Genomic DNA, 22,068 nt, shown 5'->3' on the forward strand with positions numbered 1-22,068 from the left:
ATTGCTCGCCGTGCAATGATAATTTGTAATTGACTTTCGAGTTTTAATTTCATTCAATTCCTGTTCTACCATGAAAACTTTTTGTTAATCAATTCCGGAACTGAACTCAACGGATCGTTTTTTCCCCATTGAAAACCAGGACTATCGTCGTTAAAAGGATAAAAGCTTTCACGACTGAATTATATTTATTTAGATATCTTGGAAATTGGAATGTCGACCTTTTAATTAACTGAAATCTCGTATCTTGACTTAGGAAAAGTGGATCGAATAAATTGCGACATGCGTGATGATGCGAGATGAGAATGAAGAGAAAGACTCTTGCGCGGGAAACATAAAATGATTCACGAAGCTCGTTATTCGTTGAATTAAATTAAATATACAAGATTAATAACAACATAAAAGACGCAGATACTTTAAAAAATGTCAAAGTATGGTAAAAGGATCTAATGAAAGCGTTAAATAATACAAAAAGGATATAAAGTACATGAAATTTACGTAGGAAGTAAAATATAAAAATTCAAAGACCAGAGTCAAAATTTCCTCCAATTTGCCTTCCAGTTTGGATCCAGCCTCTACTTCAATTTCTATAACAAGCTTTCTCCATTAAACGCGACAAAACGTAAACTAAGATCGTGACTTTCGAATTTTCTGTATTTTCAAATTTCCTGTAAAAAGGTGAAAGGGTAGAATTTATGAAACAGTTTCTATTTTTTAACAATTTCCATTCGAACGCATTTTCTAGATAACATATTCTAGCATCCGCACAGTTTCTCTCACATGTTCTTGTATAACCAAAGTGTAAATCGTATCAGAAATTTTAGTTCTAATTTTTTTTTTTAACTATTATCTACACTTGTATTAGAAACTACAATGATTCTTAAAGGACCTCGTTCGTTTCATGTTTGTAAAATGAACAAAAATTTCGTAAAATAATTCAACTATTTCACTGAAGAATACACGTATATATAAAATATATATATGTAATATATTTACTCTAAACGTAGAGGCCCTTTTTTCAAAAAGCTATTTAATCACATCGACTGGCCAAAACTAATTGTCGATAAATGTCCAAAAAGGAAATAAATTTTTCCTGGGGTATTTAGGTACTCACGAAGAAAGAGAAAAAAATCTTTTGATATGGTATATTTATGATATATTTTTCGATTGCTCGCGGAGGTTGCACTCCGCCATAACGAAAATACTAGTCGCGAGAAATCTCGCAGCTCGTGTATTGACGTGCAACGAAAGTGAAGCGGGCCACGATTAACAACGAGTCGTGAGAAATGATACATGTATCAGCCTAAATGAGATTTTACAGCAACGATGAAAGGATACGCTCTTTTAGAAATGCAAGTTAGCCCAATTTCCCTTTGATGTTGCCTCACCGAAAATCCGGTGGGTCGTGTGCGGCAAGATTCATTTTCGAAACGCGTGATTCCTCTTTGCGCCGCGGTGGCCTGTTAAAAAAGGTGCACCATGCGGCAAATCCGAAATACGCTTCTCTCGTCGCTTTTATTAACTCTGACTGTTCATTGTCGGACCAAGAATTCCGTTTTTGAAATCCGACGAATATTCTGTACGTTCTTTTCTCTTTTATACGATATGAAGTTTAATATTATATTTTGAGGCGTCAAAATTTGAAATTTTTCTAGCCAATATATCTAGCCAAATATAGATCCATATTACAGTTCTATACAGTCTATACAGTGTCGTCGATGCTAGTTTTAATTAGATAATATTAGAAATAACCTAGTATTTGTCCAGCGTAATAATCTGATATTTTGGAAACATTCAAAGCATAGTACTTGTTACGATATTTAGTACATAAAACAAATTTCTGTCTAGGTTTTGTTATTTAAATTATTTTGCGCACTGTGATTACAACCAACGTATAATTTTGTTTACTCTCAACTCCTCCGGTACCTTTGATTTCTATTTTTATCACGTGCCGTACAAAATCCTTTCCATCTTGTCTACAGGCGAATCACCATCTTAGACCGATCATTCGTACCCATCCTCATCGCGCGGAATTCTTTCATTCGAGATTTCAAGCAAGGTTCCCCACGGGGGACAGCGTACAATTTATTTCTCTTTGCTCGATCCCTGTCGCTCGACCCATTTTTCACGCGAAAATTGCGAGTGTGTTCGCGAGTTGAAACCTCGCGGGGGACAGCCACGGGGTCGTTTGAAAATGGAGAATGTGGATAATCCGTCGTTTTCAAGCGAATTCGCGAGACGACGCGATACAATCCGATTTCTCGTCGTTCGTTTCAGTTTCTTTCTGGCAAAACCGACAGGGAACAGTCGGCTATCGTTACGATGAGTCGTCAGATGTGTTTAATTTGACGTTACTTCCCAACGAAAGACTGATTTTCTACGACTCAGAAGATCTTATTGAAGGGATGTGAAAGATGGGGACAAGAAACATACTTTTTAACTAACCCCATTAATTCCACGGTGGAATACCAGATATACCAAGCTCTGTGCATTTTCCTTGCTTTTTAATGCTATCTTTCTTTCTTTAGAATTGCTTTCCTCGTCATTGAGGATTAAAGACGTCTCTTCTAGTTAGAATGAAGCGAAGGAATGGCATGTCTTGCGTACCGCGCGACCCAGTCGTTACACACTCGTCCATTTCTTCATCCACAACAACCTTTCGAAAACAGCCGTTTCTAACTTTCTAAAGATGCCATATACCTTTCCCAGTTTTTTCTCTGCCTAAACTTTCCTTAACATATTCTCCGAGCCAGTAATAATCCCCAAGTAGCCGTTATTGCCGCGTCGAAAATTAATCTTTATTATCACTGATTCCATTTGCCCGCCATAAGGTTTAATGTTTGCCGTTGAGTCCTTTGTTTTTACGATGCACTTTTTAAGTCGAGGCGTTGCTTAATTTTATTAACGGCAACGGTTAAACGTTGAGACACGCGAGATTTCAGTTTGAGGGTGATCAGTTCTCATTTTTCCTATCAGTTTTTCCAACCAATTAGCAGCAATGACCGTTGCCCTTATTTCCTCACCGAAAATTGTAATTGGCGAATCAGCCTGTTCCATGTTCTAGGTACGCCCATCTCAAGTTTTCATCTTTTCCACATGTATCACCGATACTTCACTTGCACTCAGCTCTCCGTACAAGACACGCAGTAAAACTACATTATTCCGCGTACACTTAACGTTCATCCGCACATTCAGTCTTTGAAGGTGTTCTTTGTGAAATATACAGTTATATTTAAACTTTAAAACCCTGTGTCAGATTCTGTTTAAATATCTCTATCATCGTAATCGAGATAGGGAATAGGCTGATTCGTGGTGTCTAATAATTGAGACGAGAATTTATGACTGTTGACGAGTCACATCGCAGACGCGTCTTCCCGCGAGCATAGTCGAACAGCGTGGAACGCAACGGTGAAATGGCGTTGCGTTTGTGAATTCGCTTGCAGAAAATGTTTTTGATATCTTCAATTTGATGTCTGTATTTCGAGGAAATTCTCTTTGATACTGTTTGAGGATGATATCTTTCTTTGAGATTAGATATCGATCTCTGAAAATTAGATAGTGCCGACAACGTGTATTTGGCTGTTTCAAAAATCATGTGGATCGTAGCTGATTTAGTGACCTTTGAAATATTTTCGAGAAATGCCAAATTACGAGAACGAATAACGTGAAACATGAAAATAAAGTGCACTTCGTTGAATTTCAACTGTGCTACTTTTATTCGCTGCTATATGTTTCAGATATAATACGGGTTTATCATCGAATAGATCGAAATGGATAAAACAGACATAGCGTAATGAATGAGAACAACGAAAGAGGTAGCAATCGAATAAACGTTTATGAGTTGATAAAAAAAGAACAAAGATCAACGTCACAATTGAACGAAAGGAAATATATTTTTCCGACACGTGACAAATGAAATATTAAATTACTGTTGTGATATCAAATATTTAGTCGCGGTCACGTGGAAACCACTCATCTAACGGACTCTTTTACAAGCTCGTCCCGTTTTGCTTCCTTTCGTGCCACGTCGTCATTGTCTAGTTAGAAAAAAGAAAGAAAAAAAAAGGAGGGGGGACAAATTAAAGTAGCTGCAACGAGTACTAGTTATTCCGCGACCCGTTACAAAGTAGAGAAAATTAGATACCCAAGAAACGTGTTTTGTGTTTCAAGCAGATTACGTTCATATTATTCAGTCAACAGCGAAAAATAAAGGTATCATTCGAGTCTCGAGCTTCGCCAATGGAATGCTGGAAAATATAATTATCGGGAGAGTTACTTCCACCGTTTTGTCAATTATTTTATTATAAAATAGCTTAATATGTATTAAAATGAACAACGGATCAATGTTGAATTTCAGTGAATTTTAAGCATAGATGATAATTTAATCTTCAACTTAATAGTTTTAATTAATAAAAATCACTAAATCGTTAAAACATTAGCAGAATTTTCGAAAAAGTCACAGCGGCTATAAGAAATTGCAATACGTAATTCTCAAAAGAGTTACATTAATTAATTATAAGCAATTACAATATACGATTCTTAAAAAAATTATACTATATGTAAAAGAACAGACAACCTATCGTTAGTATGAAAAATAATAATTAAAAAGTTTGAACGTTATAAAAGTAGACCAGAAAATTACCAGCAATAATTAGCAAACGACTTTAATTCCAAAAATTCCAACATTCTTTTACAATGATCAAAATGTATTAAATCCGTAAAACCGTATTTTAATTAATCCTGGAAGAGGCAAACTGGGTGGTTGATTCATGAATTTCACAAAGACCCAACTATTTATCAAAAATCCTCTCGCGATGTGAATTCCCGGCATTTCCACGAATGAACCGCAAACAAATGTCAAAGGATAAGTGCTAAACTATTCGAAATAAAAGGTGAAAAGGTAAAAGAAGAGACTCGTCAATCTCGTGTGGCAATATCTGTGTTGTTGCTCCTTTGTTTTGAGACGCGCGACGATTTTGTTGCGACTCATCGAAAAAGAATAGGATGAAACAGAAAGTCAAGAAGGGTCGTGCGAAAGGCGAGAAAAAAAGCAAATGTAGAGACGAAAAAAGAATATGCGGAATGGTCAGAGGTCGGCTCCTCTAATTACGATGCTGTCGTTAGGATACCGGTGCTTAGTGGCACTTCGGGATAAAGCGAGTGTCACACACTCAAGGAATCATCTGATTAGTAAATAAATAGACCGAACACTCTAAAGTCCACACCCGTTGAAACAATGGATTAACGAGACCCCCTCCAAAGGGACTAGATCCTCGGTAGAGCGACCTTCCAAAACGAGCGTAAATACAGTCTATTGTGATACTTCGAATCTATATATTGTAACCGTTACTCAGTTGGATTTTCTATAATAAATTTGATCTTTGCGTATCAAATTCTATTTTCTTCACCCTATTTGTGAAAGAATCGTTTCATTCGTGCCGCGGCGCGAGGATATCATTTGCGATTTGTTAATTTCGCGATCTTTTGTGCCTCCGACGTGACAAATTGGCGATCCTGCCACGATCCATTCATCGCATCAAGGGGAAACTTCAAAGGGAAGTCTACGGATTCTACAGCGAAGGACCACGGTCACCTCTTTGATCAAAAGAAGGATCTACGAATCTCGGTAAGCTGGTTTTCGAATATTATCGAAATCCTAAACCCAAAATACGTTCTGAAGATAGTGACTCTTCCGAAAATATCGCGTCTATCGAGATGAATCCAACTGACATGAGTACGGTAAAGCAGAGCGAAATTGCGACTGTGATCGAACAACTTCAAATTCTTACTCACGAGTTCAGAAACCTTAAAAGTGATACTGATCAAAGTATTAAGAATATAATAGAATTCGTGGAAACTTGTGATAGAAATCAGGCCAAAGAAATACGAGGCCTTGCAAAGGCTATGAAACTAAGGTACAACATCGAAACTGACCAAGTGCTCACGAGCACGGCTTTAGCAATCGGTGTTGACCAAAGGAGCTCAGAAATTCAAAGTATCGAAACGAAAACAGTCCCTGTATCATCTGACGATTCAATGGAAGTAGACAATGAAAATTTATTCAGTACAGTTCCCGAGGAAATGGATCCTTTAGCATGTACTGACGATGATACATTTAAAAAATTAAACGATAACGAGCAGAGTGATATCTCTACTCCAAAAATAGGCTTACGGGTTAAACCCGTATCTGAACTTGTTTATGATGGATGGAAACTGGATTCCACTGAATCACCAAGAGTATCCCATAAGCGACGTAATAGTTCTCATGAATCAAATTCTGAAGATATAATTGCAAAACAAAATGATGAAGAAATAATAGGAGGTAAAAGAATAAAATTACGTGCGAAACGAATACCTGATAAGCAATTGCGAAAATCTGTGGAGGAAAATCGCGTTGTAACAATAAGTTCAGAAGACGAGGCTGTAAAATGTAGTCCTGAAAAGTCAGAAGATCAAGAAGTTAAGGATGTCAGCGATGACCAAAGTACTACTCATTCGGTTGCAATTGGAAGGAAAACAAGAGGACGTCCTAGAGGAAAACGAAGGCGTTATAGAGGAAGTGGACGTTCAGCTCGACCAAAACATTCTGAATTTCAGAGTATTCAAACTTCTGAGGTATCATCTGAGATCCATCTTGATGAAACACCAAGCAATAACGATTCTTTAAATATGACACCAATTTCACAGAAAAAACGAAAGCAAAGAAAAATGGTGTTGGGCCTAGAGGTAGGTAGAGATATTGTTCCTGAAACACAAACAGGATTAACTCAAGATGAAACACCTGTAAGGCAGTCTAGAAGAATAGCACAATTAAAAATTAAAGAAGAAGCAGATAGACGAAGGATTGAAGAAGAGACTACAATCATGTCGTACAATGTGTCTAAGCCCAAAATTATACATAGTTTTACATTGGATGCCTCAATCAATAATCCTTCCAGCTGGCAGAAAAACAATGAAAATGTGATATCTGAAGTTGATTTATCAGATTTACAAGAAGATGATTTATCAAATTCTAATACTGATATGATTATTGAATTTACAAAATATAATTTTCAAAGTAAAAATACAGAAAAATCTTTCCATCACAATTACGTGAATATTAATGTACATTCTGAAGATACCATTTCTAGAAGTACTGTACATAATGAAATGCAGAAACAAGACTCAGAACAAAAAATTCAGAAAAAGAGTGATGTAATTGCTGATACTCTGATAACTATCTCAAATAATGTTCAAAATAGCACAGATGTTTCCATTCTAGAAGAATTGAATTCTCATCTCACAGAATATATGAAAGATTCTAATACATTTTGTGATGAATTATGTTCAAATGACGAGGAAATATTATTGAAACAGGCATTTATTTGGAAAAATTTTGAAATCAAATTATTAAATAATGTAATGGAAGTAATGAAAGAATCTATACAAAAGTTCATATATCAGAAATACGTTGAAATGCTCAAAGTATTTTATAGAGTACAAAAGAAAGCTCTCTTATGTGTTTATCCAGAAATACGAAATGACGATGAAGTAAATGACACTTATTTATATTTTAGAACTTCTGTAGATGAAAATGTATTAGAACTATATAAAGAAATAGAAAATTTCAAAAGTCCCCATCGAAAATGTAGCAAAAATTTTAATGCATATTTTCCATATCCTGTTGAATTAGATTCATATATGCCAAATCTTATGATCTCCAACACAGACAGAGAAGATTATCTCAATGCATTACGATATTTATATTCAAATCCTTATCCTGGGGAACATTTATTGCAAATAGCTAGTTTTGTGACATTCATTGATGAGCCTAAAAGGTACAATTTAATACAAAAATTAAAAAGTTTAAACAACTCTACAGTTAATGAATTGTTAACAGTAATACAAAGTGAATTATCTAAGAAGGAATCAAATAAAAAGGAAAGAAAGAAGCGGAAGAAACCAAAGCTTGAAAGCGAAGAGGAAATAGTAATAAAAGAAATAGAAAAAGAAAAGAAGTCTAAAAAGAAACGTAGAAAAAGGAAAAGGAAGAAAATGTCTGCTAAATTTAATGAAGCAAATCCATGGCAGAGTTCTTCAGGTTCTAGTAGTGATGATGAAAATGAGAATGATGAAGAAGAGGATGAAGAAGAAGAAATAGAAAGCGAAGGATCTATACTTTTTAAAAGCGATCATGAGTTTTCGTCCGAAAGTGATCTTGAAAAAGATCAAGAATCAGAGCCATTAAGAAGGGCAAGGACTGCGCAAAAGGCTCAAAGTGATGTTGAAGAAGCAGATAATGAGTATGCTTGTCAAAAATGTGGTAAGGCAGATCATCCAGAATGGATACTTTTATGTGATTCTTGTGATAAAGGGTGGCACTGTTCTTGCTTGAGACCTGCTCTCATGTTAATACCAGAGGGTGATTGGTTCTGTCCTCCATGTCAGCACAACTTACTAGTGATTAAATTAAGAGACAGCTTAAAAATGTACGATCAATTGACGAAAAGACATGAAAATGAAGTTTTAAGAAAGAAGAGACTAGCATTTGTTGGTATAAGTCTAGATAATGTTCTTCACAAAAATGAATCACAACGTCATCAGAAAGGATCAAAAGCCTCTAGCCAAGAGTCTGATAATGAATCTTCATCAGCATCATCTTCGACAAGTACAGAAACATCTAGTAGTGAAGAAAGTGAACCTGTATATCAGTTACGTGAAAGACGATCCGCTAACAAATATAAATTTAATGACTATGATGCCATGATCAATGCTGCAATCCAAGACGAAGTAGAAGCAGTTCAGGGAGCTGGAAATCAAGGAAGAGGAAAGGACATTGCAACTATAGTGAATGCGGAAAAAGAAGAAGCGCAGCTGCATTTTAAGAATGAAGTATCAAACATTGAAGAAGCTCCAGAAGGTAAAGATGACATTGACAAAAAATCAGAAAAAGAGAGCGATGAAGAGTATAAGATGGAATGTGAGGATGGTATTGATAAGGAAGAAGAAGAACAACACAAAGGAGCAGTAAAGAAATTCTTGTCGCGTAAGAAATATCGTAAGCTGAATAGTCTCGATATAAGCAGCGAAGATGATCCTGAAAGTGACGAAGATTTTAAAGGTACGAGTTCCGAAGAAGAAGAATATTTTGATGACCATATAACATCTTCTGATGAAAGCACTTTTGCTGACGTAAAACGACGTAGTAGAAAAGGAGATTCGCGGTCTGTACGACGAAGCACTAGAGCCAGAACTACGCGTTACGAAGACTTTATAAATGACGATGGTGAAGAAAGCGATAGACAAAGAAAAAAGAAGAAAAAAAAAAAGAAAAGAGAGAGAAAAAAAAAAAAAAAAAAAAATCTCGGTCTACATGGGATTCAGATAACGAAGATAGCGATAATTCATGGCGACAAAAAAAAAAAAAAAAAAAAAAATCAAAAAAATATTTCAATTTTTATTTTAATTTCAATTGAGAATGTACTAATTATTTTATCGAATTGTTCAAAACTCTATTTTACAATACAGATCAAGGAAAAAGGTTATTTAAAATAAAAGAAACATTGAAGATATTTGAACTCTCTGAAAGTAATAATTTCTTGTTTAATCGCGCCTAGTTCCACCTTAGTATTCTTAAAAGAAACCATAGAATTACGTATAATTTAGTTGTATTACATTAAATATTGCATGTCTATGTATATATTTATACCATTGATACATATATGTGGTATACATGATTGTCATATCATAAATCAAATGTTACTAAACATTACTGTATGAAAAAAAAAAAAAAAAAAAAAAAAAAAAAAAAAAAAAAAAAAAAAAAAACAGAATAGAATGCTAATTATTCTATTATTCATTTCTGCAATTAATCAATGAACTGTACAAAACAAAATCAATGATTTAAATAAACGTATTTAGACGTAGACATAAACGTACAAAATTAGAACAAATTATATTAAAGTGAAATAATAGTCAATTCTTGATTGTTGAGGCGGCGAGGTTTCGTTTCTATACAATGTGCGCGAGAAATTGAAATACCAAACCGCACTTATCAAACGCATGGTAGACGACACCGAAACAGATCAACTCGTAAACCTTGTCAACAATATACACAAGATTGAAAACCACAATGAATGTAAAATAACTAAAATTTATCCGATACCTTTCAAACAAATCTCTGTATTCTCTGTAATTCTGTATAATGGAAACTGACTTGATATTAACCAACTCAGAACAATACATCTTAGCCGATAGTCACTACCTAGACAAATATTGTAAACGAACAGCAATCATCCACATTTCTAAAAGAATTCAACCGAACGCAATAAAATTCACCAGAATGCGGGTCAAAATTAATTAATAATCAACAGACAGTCAAAACTTGCCCAACTGCTGTCTTCAAATTGGAAGGATTGATGTTCGTGCCTTTGCAGACAGGAAACCATTATATTATCATTCCTACCAAAAATGTACAAATGTAAACTTTTCGAATGTCTACACCGATCACTTCCCAAAAATGTATGTATCAGAATACTCTGTCCTACCGCTCGAGTAAACAGGATCGATCAAACATCAGCACCAAGGACGGTCACTTACCAAATCATCGCAGATGATGAAAATAGCGGGGTCATCCAAATCAGACGACCCACCAGAACCATACGCTTCCACGGAGTAAAGCGAATCTAAGAAGGGGGGAGTGTCACACACTCAAGGAATCATCTGATTAGTAAATAAATAGACCGAACACTCTAAAGTCCACACCCGTTGAAACAATGGATTAACGAGACCCCCTCCAAAGGGACTAGATCCTCGGTAGAGCGACCTTCCAAAACGAGCGTAAATACAGTCTATTGTGATACTTCGAATCTATATATTGTAACCGTTACTCAGTTGGATTTTCTATAATAAATTTGATCTTTGCGTATCAAATTCTATTTTCTTCACCCTATTTGTGAAAGAATCGTTTCATTCGTGCCGCGGCGCGAGGATATCATTTGCGATTTGTTAATTTCGCGATCTTTTGTGCCTCCGACGTGACACGAGCTTGGTTCGCGGACCCATTTGCCAGCGATGTCCGCTGATTTTAAAGGTAATTAAACTCACCTCCAGGGAAAATAGACGGTCCGTCTTCGAATCGCGCGGCCAATCCTTGAGACCGCACATCGATTATCGTTTTTTTCGATCCCAGATAAAATTTTTGCGAAAACATTGGATTGGAACGTCCATAAATATCAAACCTTTGTTTCCTCATTTTTATTTTGGATTAAAGGTTGATAATGATTAATCGCCTTTTTAAGTTAAGAATAGTTTTTGAAGTTGATCGAATGGAAACGTAAAGGAATTCTGATTCTTTATCGTTTTAGTCTCGTGGAAGATAATTAACGTTCGTAAAATTAATTATTTGCCTTGACATACTCTTTTTGTTAATTTTTTTGTCGTGAAAACATTTTAATATCGCACATGTGTAAATATAGGGTTGATTAAAATAATTCATTTTCACTACTGTGCATCGCTACTGTGATACGAATTTTTGTTGTTCTGTCTGACTACTCAGTGACCTATTCTACTTCGTCGATAGTTCAATACTTCACTTTCTTTCTTTTATACCACGTATGTACACGACGAATATACTTAATTTGTTTAATATAAACAAATATTAACGAATTTGTTTTGGAGGTTAGTTTTGCATACATATTATACCATCTAATGAATTGATAATATACATAATCTTTCCTACCCGGCTGATTACACACGTGACTTGTTCTACTATTCTAATCTTGCGTGGGATATGTTCAAGCAATCTAATCATATGCTCAACCTGTCCTTCACGTCTGTTATGCAAAGCTCTATTCTAGTCGCCTGATCGTATCCGCACCTATTCTACTAGTTCGGTCGCGTGCGACTTCTTATTCTACTTATTCGGCCATGTGTCTAGTATGCTTGACTTATCAAGAGTTTTAACAGTTTACATAACAATCGCGAATTAATGCAAATTTCATATAAGAGATCAGATAATTTATAAAACGATAAATGTAGAAAATATAATATTGGTCATTTTTTGAAATAATATTACTTTGTTCTTTGAATTTCTGGGACAAAATAAGAAGATTCCGAATAAAAGCAGCATCGATACAAAAATAAAAATCACACGATCTCCAATTGCACAGCGTAAATAACGTTATGTAGATAAAATGTATAAATAGTATAATTAGAAATTATTGCGTTAGTCGCCTTATTCCTTATTCACATTTTCATTTCTTTCGATCACTATAAGATGCTATAAAAGGTAAGAAATTTAATACAATGAAGAACTTCAAAGCAGTAAGAGAATACTTTGCGTCAAAATTTTAACAATATTTCAAGAGAGAAATTGAAAAATTGCCGAAAAGTTGAAACATAGAAGAAAAGATAGTTAATATACCATTCATTTATAAATAAGATATTCGTATTTCATAAACATTTAATCATTTAACAAAGTTACATACGTATATGTATAGTGACTTCCATAACTGTCACAACAACCTTTGTAAGTGGATAACTTTTTTAAAATTGGGTCAAACGAATTGCGCTTTTTTTAGAACTTAGAAGGATTAGTTTACTAGATGACGTATAAAAAAAGTGGCAAAGAACAAAGTAAATGTCGTAAAGATATTTTTTAATTCTTTTACCTGGCCTTGTAATGGAGATGTAAATGATACAGTTTGAACATTTATATGAGTTATGTACATGCTAAAAATTTCATCGAAATCAGTTAACTTTGCTACGAGTTGCAAACGGTTAAAAATGGCGAAAATCAAGGTTTTCACGACTTCCGGTATAAAATCTACATTTTTTGATGACTGTCGTTTGTTTCCGCATCGACCGATTTCGATAAAATTTTCAGCATATATATAACTGACATAAATGTTTAAAACGCGTTGTTTACATTTTCATTACAAGCTTAGATAAGGAAGTTGAAAAATACTTTTACGACATTTGCTCTTCTTCTCCTCCCGATTCCAACCAATTGCAATTTCTTCAGAATTTTTTTACTTCGTCATCTAGTAAATTAATCCTCCAAATTTCTACAAAAAAAAAACCCAAGTCATTTGGTCCCATTTTAAACTATTTATTCAGTTTCAAAGGGTGTTGCAATAGGTTTGGAAAGCACTGTATGAACACGATACTATTGGAGTTAATAATAATAGCGCAGCGAGAAAGGTAAAAAGATAGATAATGATATTTTTTGACTTGTAATGAACTTCTTTAAAAAACGACAGTGTTCTTCGCGAGGATAAAGCACAATTATCACTTAATAAGAGGCCCTCCATCGTCGCGCGGGAAGAGCTGTGATTTCTTGCTCGTTGATTTAAGATTTCTTTTCGCCCTGGTGAGCCGCGATGGTCGACAATATTCTTCGATTGTTTCGCGGAACTTGGCCGTAGACGAACTTGGCTCTGTTTTTAAAGGAGCACTCGAAACCACTCTTCCCCTGGCCGAGGAAAGTAGCGGGTCTTTCTCTTCCCGCGAACGCGGCGTACTAACTTATTACGAAACAATTTGCAAGTCTTATGAGAATGGCTGAGAGGGAAAGCTAGAACGAGGGGAAAGAAGAAGAACGACCGAGACTAGAGAGGAAATAAAAAGAGACACCGAGGGACGGAGGCTTAGAAAGTAGGTAGCTTTTAAAGACTTTTAATTCGAGAGCGAAATACCGGCTAGCCCCATCGCGTAATTTAAAGAAAATGCTGCTGCGAGATGTAGTAAAACGCTGTTTTCTAGTTATTTAAATGTTTTGAAAGAAAAATAACTATATAATAATAATAATTATAAAGAGAATATAAATAATAATAATAATAAACTTGATAGATAGTTTAATGATTAGAAATAATAAGCGCATATAATAAAATGCATAATAATAAAATGCATTTCGCAGGATGTTTGAAAAAGTTGAAGTCAAACTTCAAAAATATATAGCAATTGAAAGAAAAAAATGTCTTAATAAATGTCAAATATCATTAGACGTTTCCAATCATGAGCTAAAAACGATGGGAATTCACATATATTGTTAAGAATTATTTCCTTGCCTTGATGGATACTTCATGCTCCAGCCTCTGATTTTTTTAAACACTCTTAAAGAAGAGGAAATCCATATTTTTAAGAAATTATTAGCTTTTCACATCGTTTAAACGAAAATTCTAAACATTAGAGGATGATCAAAGTTTCATTTTCACCAACTATTGTTAACTCCGTATTCCAATCCCCAATTAAATATTAATGAATCATAAATAAGCACAATAGTCTAGTTTGGTCTAACGTTAGCGCGCTAAATTAACAACGTTCTTTAACATGTAAAGTATAGAGTATTAAATAAAATTAATTGTAATTTATTAAATTTATTAAATAAAATTCATGAGCCTAATCCAAAATAACCAACTATTATACACGTACATAATAAGATTTAATTCATCTGGAGCGAGAAACTGGTATTTATTACGCCGAAATACCGAAACACTGAAATCTTACATTTTATTGGCGAAAACGGCGCAATGTTAGCTTTCGAGGATTTAATTAAGTAAAATCGCAGCTTCCGTTGCTGCTATACCACAAAAGGATTATAACAATTTTCATAAAAACCATGCACACACGAGAAATATCGTACACCGTCCCAGTTTCATTATACCGGCGTACGTGAATTAGGGTAAAATTAGCCTTCTCTTAGAATAGGGTGAACAAGAAAATCGATAAACGCCGATGATACGTGACATCGCGGTTGAATTTCCTTAATCGAGCAAACTATGAGTAAGTTTTACAGGTAAAGCTGCATTTTACTGATTACACAGTGTGGCGTAGTCCGTTTCATGGGCGTGGTTCGATTATTCATCGTTCACAAGACCGGTCATCTGTCTTTATATGTCTGACCGTGGGCCATAAACACGAAGGGGAGTTGAAAATACATCAACCTTTTCACGTGAACGTATTATGTTGCACGATACGCGATCTGCAGAGATTTCGTGCCGTGTAAGATGATAATTTCGCGTTATAGTACATGGATGAAAAATAGAGAAAAATAACAGACATTAGTCTGGTTTCGTTACTGACCAGCGGAATTATTTTTCAAGGCTTGAATGTTATAACGTTACCTTAATTTGCATAAGTCTTTTCTTCTCCGTTATTTTTCTAGATTGTATATCCGTTTCCACGTGCTGTATAATTATCACCAATTTACAATATTAATTCGCATATACTGTGTTCTCTTGACATAAACCATCATCAGATTCTCTAATTACATCGTATCCATGTTGTTTCTATAACTTAATTGCACACGTGTGTATATACACGTTATCTACCACGCCAGACTGCAATCAAATTCAGATAGAATATTTCTGCTCTAAGACGGGTGGATATCGTTCTGAGAAGAGAAACTTGAAGAGAAACATTCTAACGTTTTGACAGAGAGACTCGTTATTAACCTATGAGAATGATATATTTTAATCTGATGTGTTGTAACGTCCACGTGATACGTACCATTCATCAAACAATAAAATTGCTTAAGTACTCTATACTCGTTAATATTTGTGTACCCTTGCTATAATATTAAAATTGTCAAAACTTTGATAGATGTGACTTTGTATAATTTATATGCATAATAATAATTCTCACATCCTAATTTATCTCAAGAAAAATGCCAAGTTTCACAGAACTTATAAAACGGTCCATTAATTAAAAACCATCGATTAATCACTCTGTCTATACTGTATAGTTTTACTCTTTGCTCTGACGCATCGTGATATTAAAACGGCTCGAAAATCTGGGGACAGAGGGATGGGCTTCTTCATAATTCCTGGGATTGTCGAAGCGTTAAACGCGGTCATTAATTGGCAGCCGATCAAACGGCTCGGGACACTTGCGAAAGAGATGAATTCTCATACGAGTATCAGGCGAAAGTCTGTGGGCTCGATTCGTTTTCACGCTCCATTTGGCCGCGTAATTTGCGGGCTGTCGTTTTCAAACGAGTCGAAAGTAATATTCCAACCCTGTGTCGACCCTGTTCCGACGCAAACACCGGAAAATCTTTGACGTGCCATCCCTGTGAATGTCTTTCGCACGCCGTAGCACAGTCTTTTCTCTTTTTTTTTCCGCCTCCCTAACAAACGCATACACGGCACCGTCCATTATTCGGCTACAGTGCCCCGTTTTAATCATGCTCCGGCACTTACTTGTCTCGGTTTTATTCTACGAGTTCTCGCGACTGCACCGGGGTCAACGTATATTTTTGTCCCTCTCTACTCTCTTTTCACTCGGTTTTTTCTTTCGCTTTTCTTTTACTTTGTCCTGTTTCTTCGTCTGCCTCTATCCGTCCTTTTCGTTTTTTCTTTCAAGGTTCGTTTTGTTTCTTCTCTTCTTGTATTCTACAAATGAGACACAACGACGATGCTGGTCTTTTATCCACGGAGAAAAGTCTAACGTAAGTCAATTTCACTGCCAACGCGATCGACTATTTTTGTCTACTCCATTCCGCTGACTCTTTGATCTCTTCTCGATGCCTTTTGCACCGCTGCAAAGAATACTTTGTTTCGGTGATCGCATGTGTCGAGATACATGCAGTTTTTTTGTCAGTTTCACGGGAGTTGTAATTAGCTTACTTTTTCTGGATCGATTTACAGTTATTTGACCCCCTTTGGAGGATTACCGAGAATTGTTGTGTCTCCTTTGTAGATCACTGTTGACCTAATTCTTTTCTTCGTCAGTCGCCTGCCTTCTGAGATACCTACTCCACCTATCGAACGTTTGCAGCCTTATTTGAATATCGTATATTTTATTTCCAATATGTATTTGTCCCCCTGGCCATTCTGTATGTGAATATCGTTGAATAATTTGAAATTGTTTTCGTACTTTTTTTATCAGAATTATATGTAGAGATATCATGAAGAAACATTTCGAAATATTAATTTCACGGAAACTGAGGCTTCGAAATCGAGAAGCAATTTATCAATTCGTCGAACAAATTATCGTAGCAATTACTAGTCGATCAGCTATCGGAATGAGACAAGGATATACAGAGTCATCAGAAAAAAAAGTATCTCCTTCCGCTCAACAATTTTTATATTTTCCTTATAATTCTAAACTAATCAACACTTGTTCGCTCAAAATACAACGAAGGTTTTCCAACTGAATAAAAAATGCACGAACGAAAATAAGTCTAAAAGAAGAAAATGGTAATTGTCTCCTCCAATTCATCTGCATACTATTTTCAGTTTTTCTATTATTTTTATACTTTCCAAGCAAACAAAGCAGTCCCCTCAAAACACGGAGCATATATCTGCCTATTAAAGTAAAGAAAAGAAGAAATAAAAGTAAACATACCGCGATAAACCATAAAACAAGAAAGTAGAATATTATGTAACGTGGAAAGAAAAATTAACACTGTTATAACATTCTTCGAATTTGTTTCCATGATTTTATCAAATTTGATATTATTCTCATATTTTCGCCAATCGATAATAACCTTCAAAACACAGACCATCGTAATATGAGGAAACGAAGAAACGAGTATAAGGCAAACGATCAAGAAAATACGGAATTAAAGTATTAAGAGTTAAGGTACAATATATCATATAAACGAAATGCTAATTGACACAATAAAATTCTCGTCGAGTCAAACTGGAGGAATAATCGAAAATTGCATGGTGGTCGTTAGACGGACGATTTCCTTGGAAAATAACATTTTCGTCGGGAAACGTGTATCGTGGATGGAATTGCATGCAGATGAATAACGATGACGTCGGCGTGCACTGAGGCAAGAATACATGGTGAGTCGTGAAAAGATTTGCTCGCCCCTCTACCAAAGACGTCAGCCAGTCCGGGATTTTAAAGGGAAACGTCTAAGCGAGTGCCGCCTTTTAACTGGCGGAAAATTACGCCGAGGAAAACGTATTTATATACGAGATGTCGTTGTGCAACAATCCGGCACAACTCGATTATATCTGTCTATGGAAATTTGTCGTGAGATCCTTGCTGTACGATCGATCGTGAATTTTTATTGAAACGAGAAATGCCGATCTACGTTACGCTTCCTTTTAGTCTGTAATTGTAATCTCATTAGGGATAGCTTGTTAAAGTTTACTTATCTTATAACTTTTATCCTCTGAGATTTCGAAGTGCAGTTTTCGAGATTTAATTAATAAACTATAATAGATTTAATCAGTAAATAAATCTTTAATTAATGATCTTTGAAATTTGAAACGTTACATAAAGTTGCTTCATGTGATAATATACTATAATTTAAAATAATTTAAAATATAATTTATAATTTAAAATATATTTAAAATATAATTAAAAATCGTTTGCAGAATTTTACTCATAGATTTTCTGAGATTTTGAAGTGTAATTAACATATGAAGATTTGTAATAGACTCATGAAATTTGTTCAATGAATAAATTTGCAACAAATAATCTTTAGAACTTGAGGTTTATGTTATATTCGTAAAATAAGTATAGTCCCAATTTTACTTATGAAGCTGCTTTCTGCGATATTACAATTTATCAAATTTAACACTACATCATTTTCAAAATAACATCTGATAATTTTTCGGATAATTAAAAAAATTGTCTTAAGAAATTATTTTTTGGAAAGTAATTTTCTCTTTCTTTTTCGTTTCAGCGCTACTTCAGCTAATCCTCTAACAATTATTCTTCTTTTGAAATCATCGTCGAAACGTCGAGTTTCCAAAAGTCATTGGCGCGTTTGTATACTCGTGAGACTATTCATCGTGTCTTTTGGAAGTAATCATCAATTTCAATTCTGATTTCTATAAATGCTGACAATCCTAATTCCAACATGAGATCGCGATTAAGTATTTGCGTGTCACGTTGACAAATCTGTCCCCGTTTTATCAACAATCGATCGTTCCCTTTTTAACCAACACGTAACGCCTCGTTGAAAACTATTGAACTTATTCTTACCTTCGATCTTCCCTCGACACGTTTCTCTTGATTCAACTGAATCCAAGCGTCCCATCGATGTCTGTAGACGGTCAGGGTGTTCCATTCGTTCAGCCTCACTGTTTGCGTGCTTCTAACGGTGCCGACTCCGCTCCCACAATCGAACCTTCGAACAAATATCAATATCTCGTCACTTTTGCTTATTGCAATGAAATAATAAATTTCCGTCAAACTTATGCGTAAAGCTTATTTGAGTAAGAATATTTGATTCAATAAATGTCTCGTAAAATATCAGCTTATTTTTCTGATATTTATGTAATAAATTTTTCCGTGATTCATGCATAATATGTACTTTGTTTTAATGTAAAACGTCTCGTAGAATTGCAGCTTACTTTTTTGGTATCTGTGTCGTAAATTTTTCTGTGATATTTGTATAATAATTTGATTTAAGCTTATTTTCCCGGCATTTGTATCATAATTTCTTTTATGATCTATATATAATTATATAATGTAGATTGAGAGAAAAGTTAAAACTCGAGATCGTAAGATTATGTATGACATTTTAGCACATTTTATACATTATTACACACATATTAAATTTTATGGCAGAATATTAAGCTTTCCAATCGGAAGTGTTTTATAGGTTTGGCATTAAATACGAATAAAGCATTTATTCCCTTTTGTTCCCGTGAATATGGATAGGACGATATATTTTTAATATAGAATCATGAAATAGTAAGAATTTTATTCGATTGTCAAAAAGATTGCAATTCTTATCCTATTATTGCCTTCGATTTTTCTTCTGTGTCAACGTTTCACTTCAATTTTTCCAATTACATATCCCTCATTGTTCGAGTAACGCCATTTATCTACCAGCAGGAACTGTGGTTTCCCGCGAAACAGAGAAACGTATGAAGTCGGTCGAGTATCTCAAACACGGATCTGTAAGGTTTCATTGGTGCAAAAATCGTTCGTAGACTGTTAGAAAAACTTATTTCCGGTATAATGGATCGCGTGGTATGTGAATCTGAAACATGTTTTTTTATCGTGAAAAATAGTCTTTCGAGCGCTTTGAACTTTTTCAGTCGAAGCATCGGATGATTAAAGATGAAATTAAAGTGAAATTCTAATTATGAAATTATAATTTATGAAAATATACATTTTCGAATACTTTGATAGATTCTTAATACACAGCTGAAGATCTTTTAAACAAGTAAGGTATTGATTTGTATAATGCAAGTTTGTATCCTCACCCATAAGACGATTAAATACCACGAATGGATACAAAAAATAAAATATTTGTGGCTATGAATAGGAAGCTGAATTTTACAGAATTTTATATTATACAAAATATTTTTGTACTTCCAACAGATTCGAACGTCAAAATACATTTCTATACATACTCATAATAAATCGAGACATTTAGAAATCCATTTATGCACTTGGAACTGCACCATCACGCAATTACTATTTTTATCGTTTCAAAAACTTCCCCAATTCAAAACGGGACACGGAACAATATTTAAAAATCATTGAGCGATTTCCGATTGCCATAATCGATCGATTATTTTCAATTTGAACGTTTCAATGTATAAACTAGCTAATCCCACGTTTCAATCTCGCGATATTCTTAAACAACGATCTGCTGAGTCGATAATACAGAATTTACGCGCGTGAATCGATGCGAGAATGAAAGAGCATTATATCTATTAACTATTCCATAACAGCGACGTCAATCAGAGGTTGGAAGCACGAGATTAACAGTCATGACGAGCAAGCCTTCGCACGAGGCGAGTTCTCGCTAATATCCTCGAAATTTTTGCCGATGAGAAGAGAGGAAGGATTTGTTGAAACGAAACGATGCGATCCGACGCTGCAATTACTCGTTTGCGGCGTGCTGTGCAACGCATAGATTGTATAAATAGAATGCCGTATGTCCGTCATTGTCTTCACCGATCCTTTCGCTCCTTTTGATACGACGATAATGTCCGATGTCATGGAAACGGTCCAAGAATATTAGCGCCGCGACCAGAAATTGGATGTTAAACCGATTACGATGCTAACTACACCCGAAACGATTTCTTGAATTGTTAGGATTTTATTATACTTTTCTGATTGAATGTGTATAGTGGAGTGGAACGAAATATTTGATATTATTTCTTTAATTAGATACAGTTCTAACAGTCTTCTATTGTACTATACGAAAGAAATAAAAAGAAAGATACGTGAAAAAATTATGATCTAATGAAAACAAGACGTATACCGGATAAAAAATTATTTAAATTCTAAAAAGAATGCATTGCAGTAAATCTATAAAATTTCTATGCAGAAATTACGAATTGGTCATTTTTATCAGTATGGTAATTTTGGTATTAATCCTGAAATACTACAGTAAAATATTATTCATTATTCAATTATTTTATTTTAATTGCTTTGAGAAAGTAATCTATGAGAGATTTCGTTATATTTTTGGTAACTTTCCAGTAGAAAAGAGGAATAGGTGTGTATTAGTTTGAAGTGGTTGTTATGTTCATAAAGTCGTGTTACGTTCTACCATCTAAACCGTATTTTCACAGTTGCGACATTCACATATTCGCGTGATTTAAATTTTCCCCAGTATAGCGTTAATGGAGTTCTGTAAAGCGCAGAATTAGAAGGGTCACCATTGTATTTGTTAGGGTATACTTCCAGGGTTTAGTTTTGCCTTCGAGGCAAAAAGTTTACGAACTATTCGAGTAATTGGTAATTTGATCGTATATGTCTCCTCGTGGTATGAATTTTAATTAAACGTTTTTCCATAGGAATGATATCGTAAAGAGAATGTATACATATTCTAATAGATAAAACACTTTGGATAGCATTTTAAGCACACAATCATATTCGTTATTAATTTATCAGTTTTTTTATTTAACTTTAATTTTAATTCCTGACTATTATTACGATAACTTGGATTATTTCAAACATTATAAAAATCTTTAATAATTATAAATTAGGTTGAGCTTTATAATTCTAACTTCGACAATTAGCTTAAGTTTATAGTGTCAGTAATTATCTTAATTTCAGATCTAAATTTTGTAACATTATTATTACTATATATATCGGATCGTTCGAATGTAAATGAGGTTAAAAGTTAGAAGTATGAGACACTTATTATTATATATATAT

At 34.5% G+C, this 22,068-nt stretch overlaps 1 protein-coding gene across 2 annotated transcripts in view; it reads right to left on the reverse strand.

Annotated features, from left to right (window-relative positions):
• The window catches only part of LOC139992527 (pikachurin), a 254,987-nt gene that overhangs the window by 42,033 nt on the left and 190,886 nt on the right, over window positions 1-22,068 (reverse strand). For both annotated transcript variants that reach the window (XM_072013437.1, XM_072013436.1), the window contains exon 7: window positions 18,925-19,069. In XM_072013437.1, coding sequence (XP_071869538.1) covers window positions 18,925-19,069 — 145 coding nt within the window. The remainder of the gene's footprint in view (window positions 1-18,924; window positions 19,070-22,068) is intronic.

This window comes from Bombus fervidus, chromosome 11 (genome assembly GCF_041682495.2).
Source record: "Bombus fervidus isolate BK054 chromosome 11, iyBomFerv1, whole genome shotgun sequence".
Lineage (NCBI taxonomy): Eukaryota > Metazoa > Arthropoda > Insecta > Hymenoptera > Apidae > Bombus > Bombus fervidus.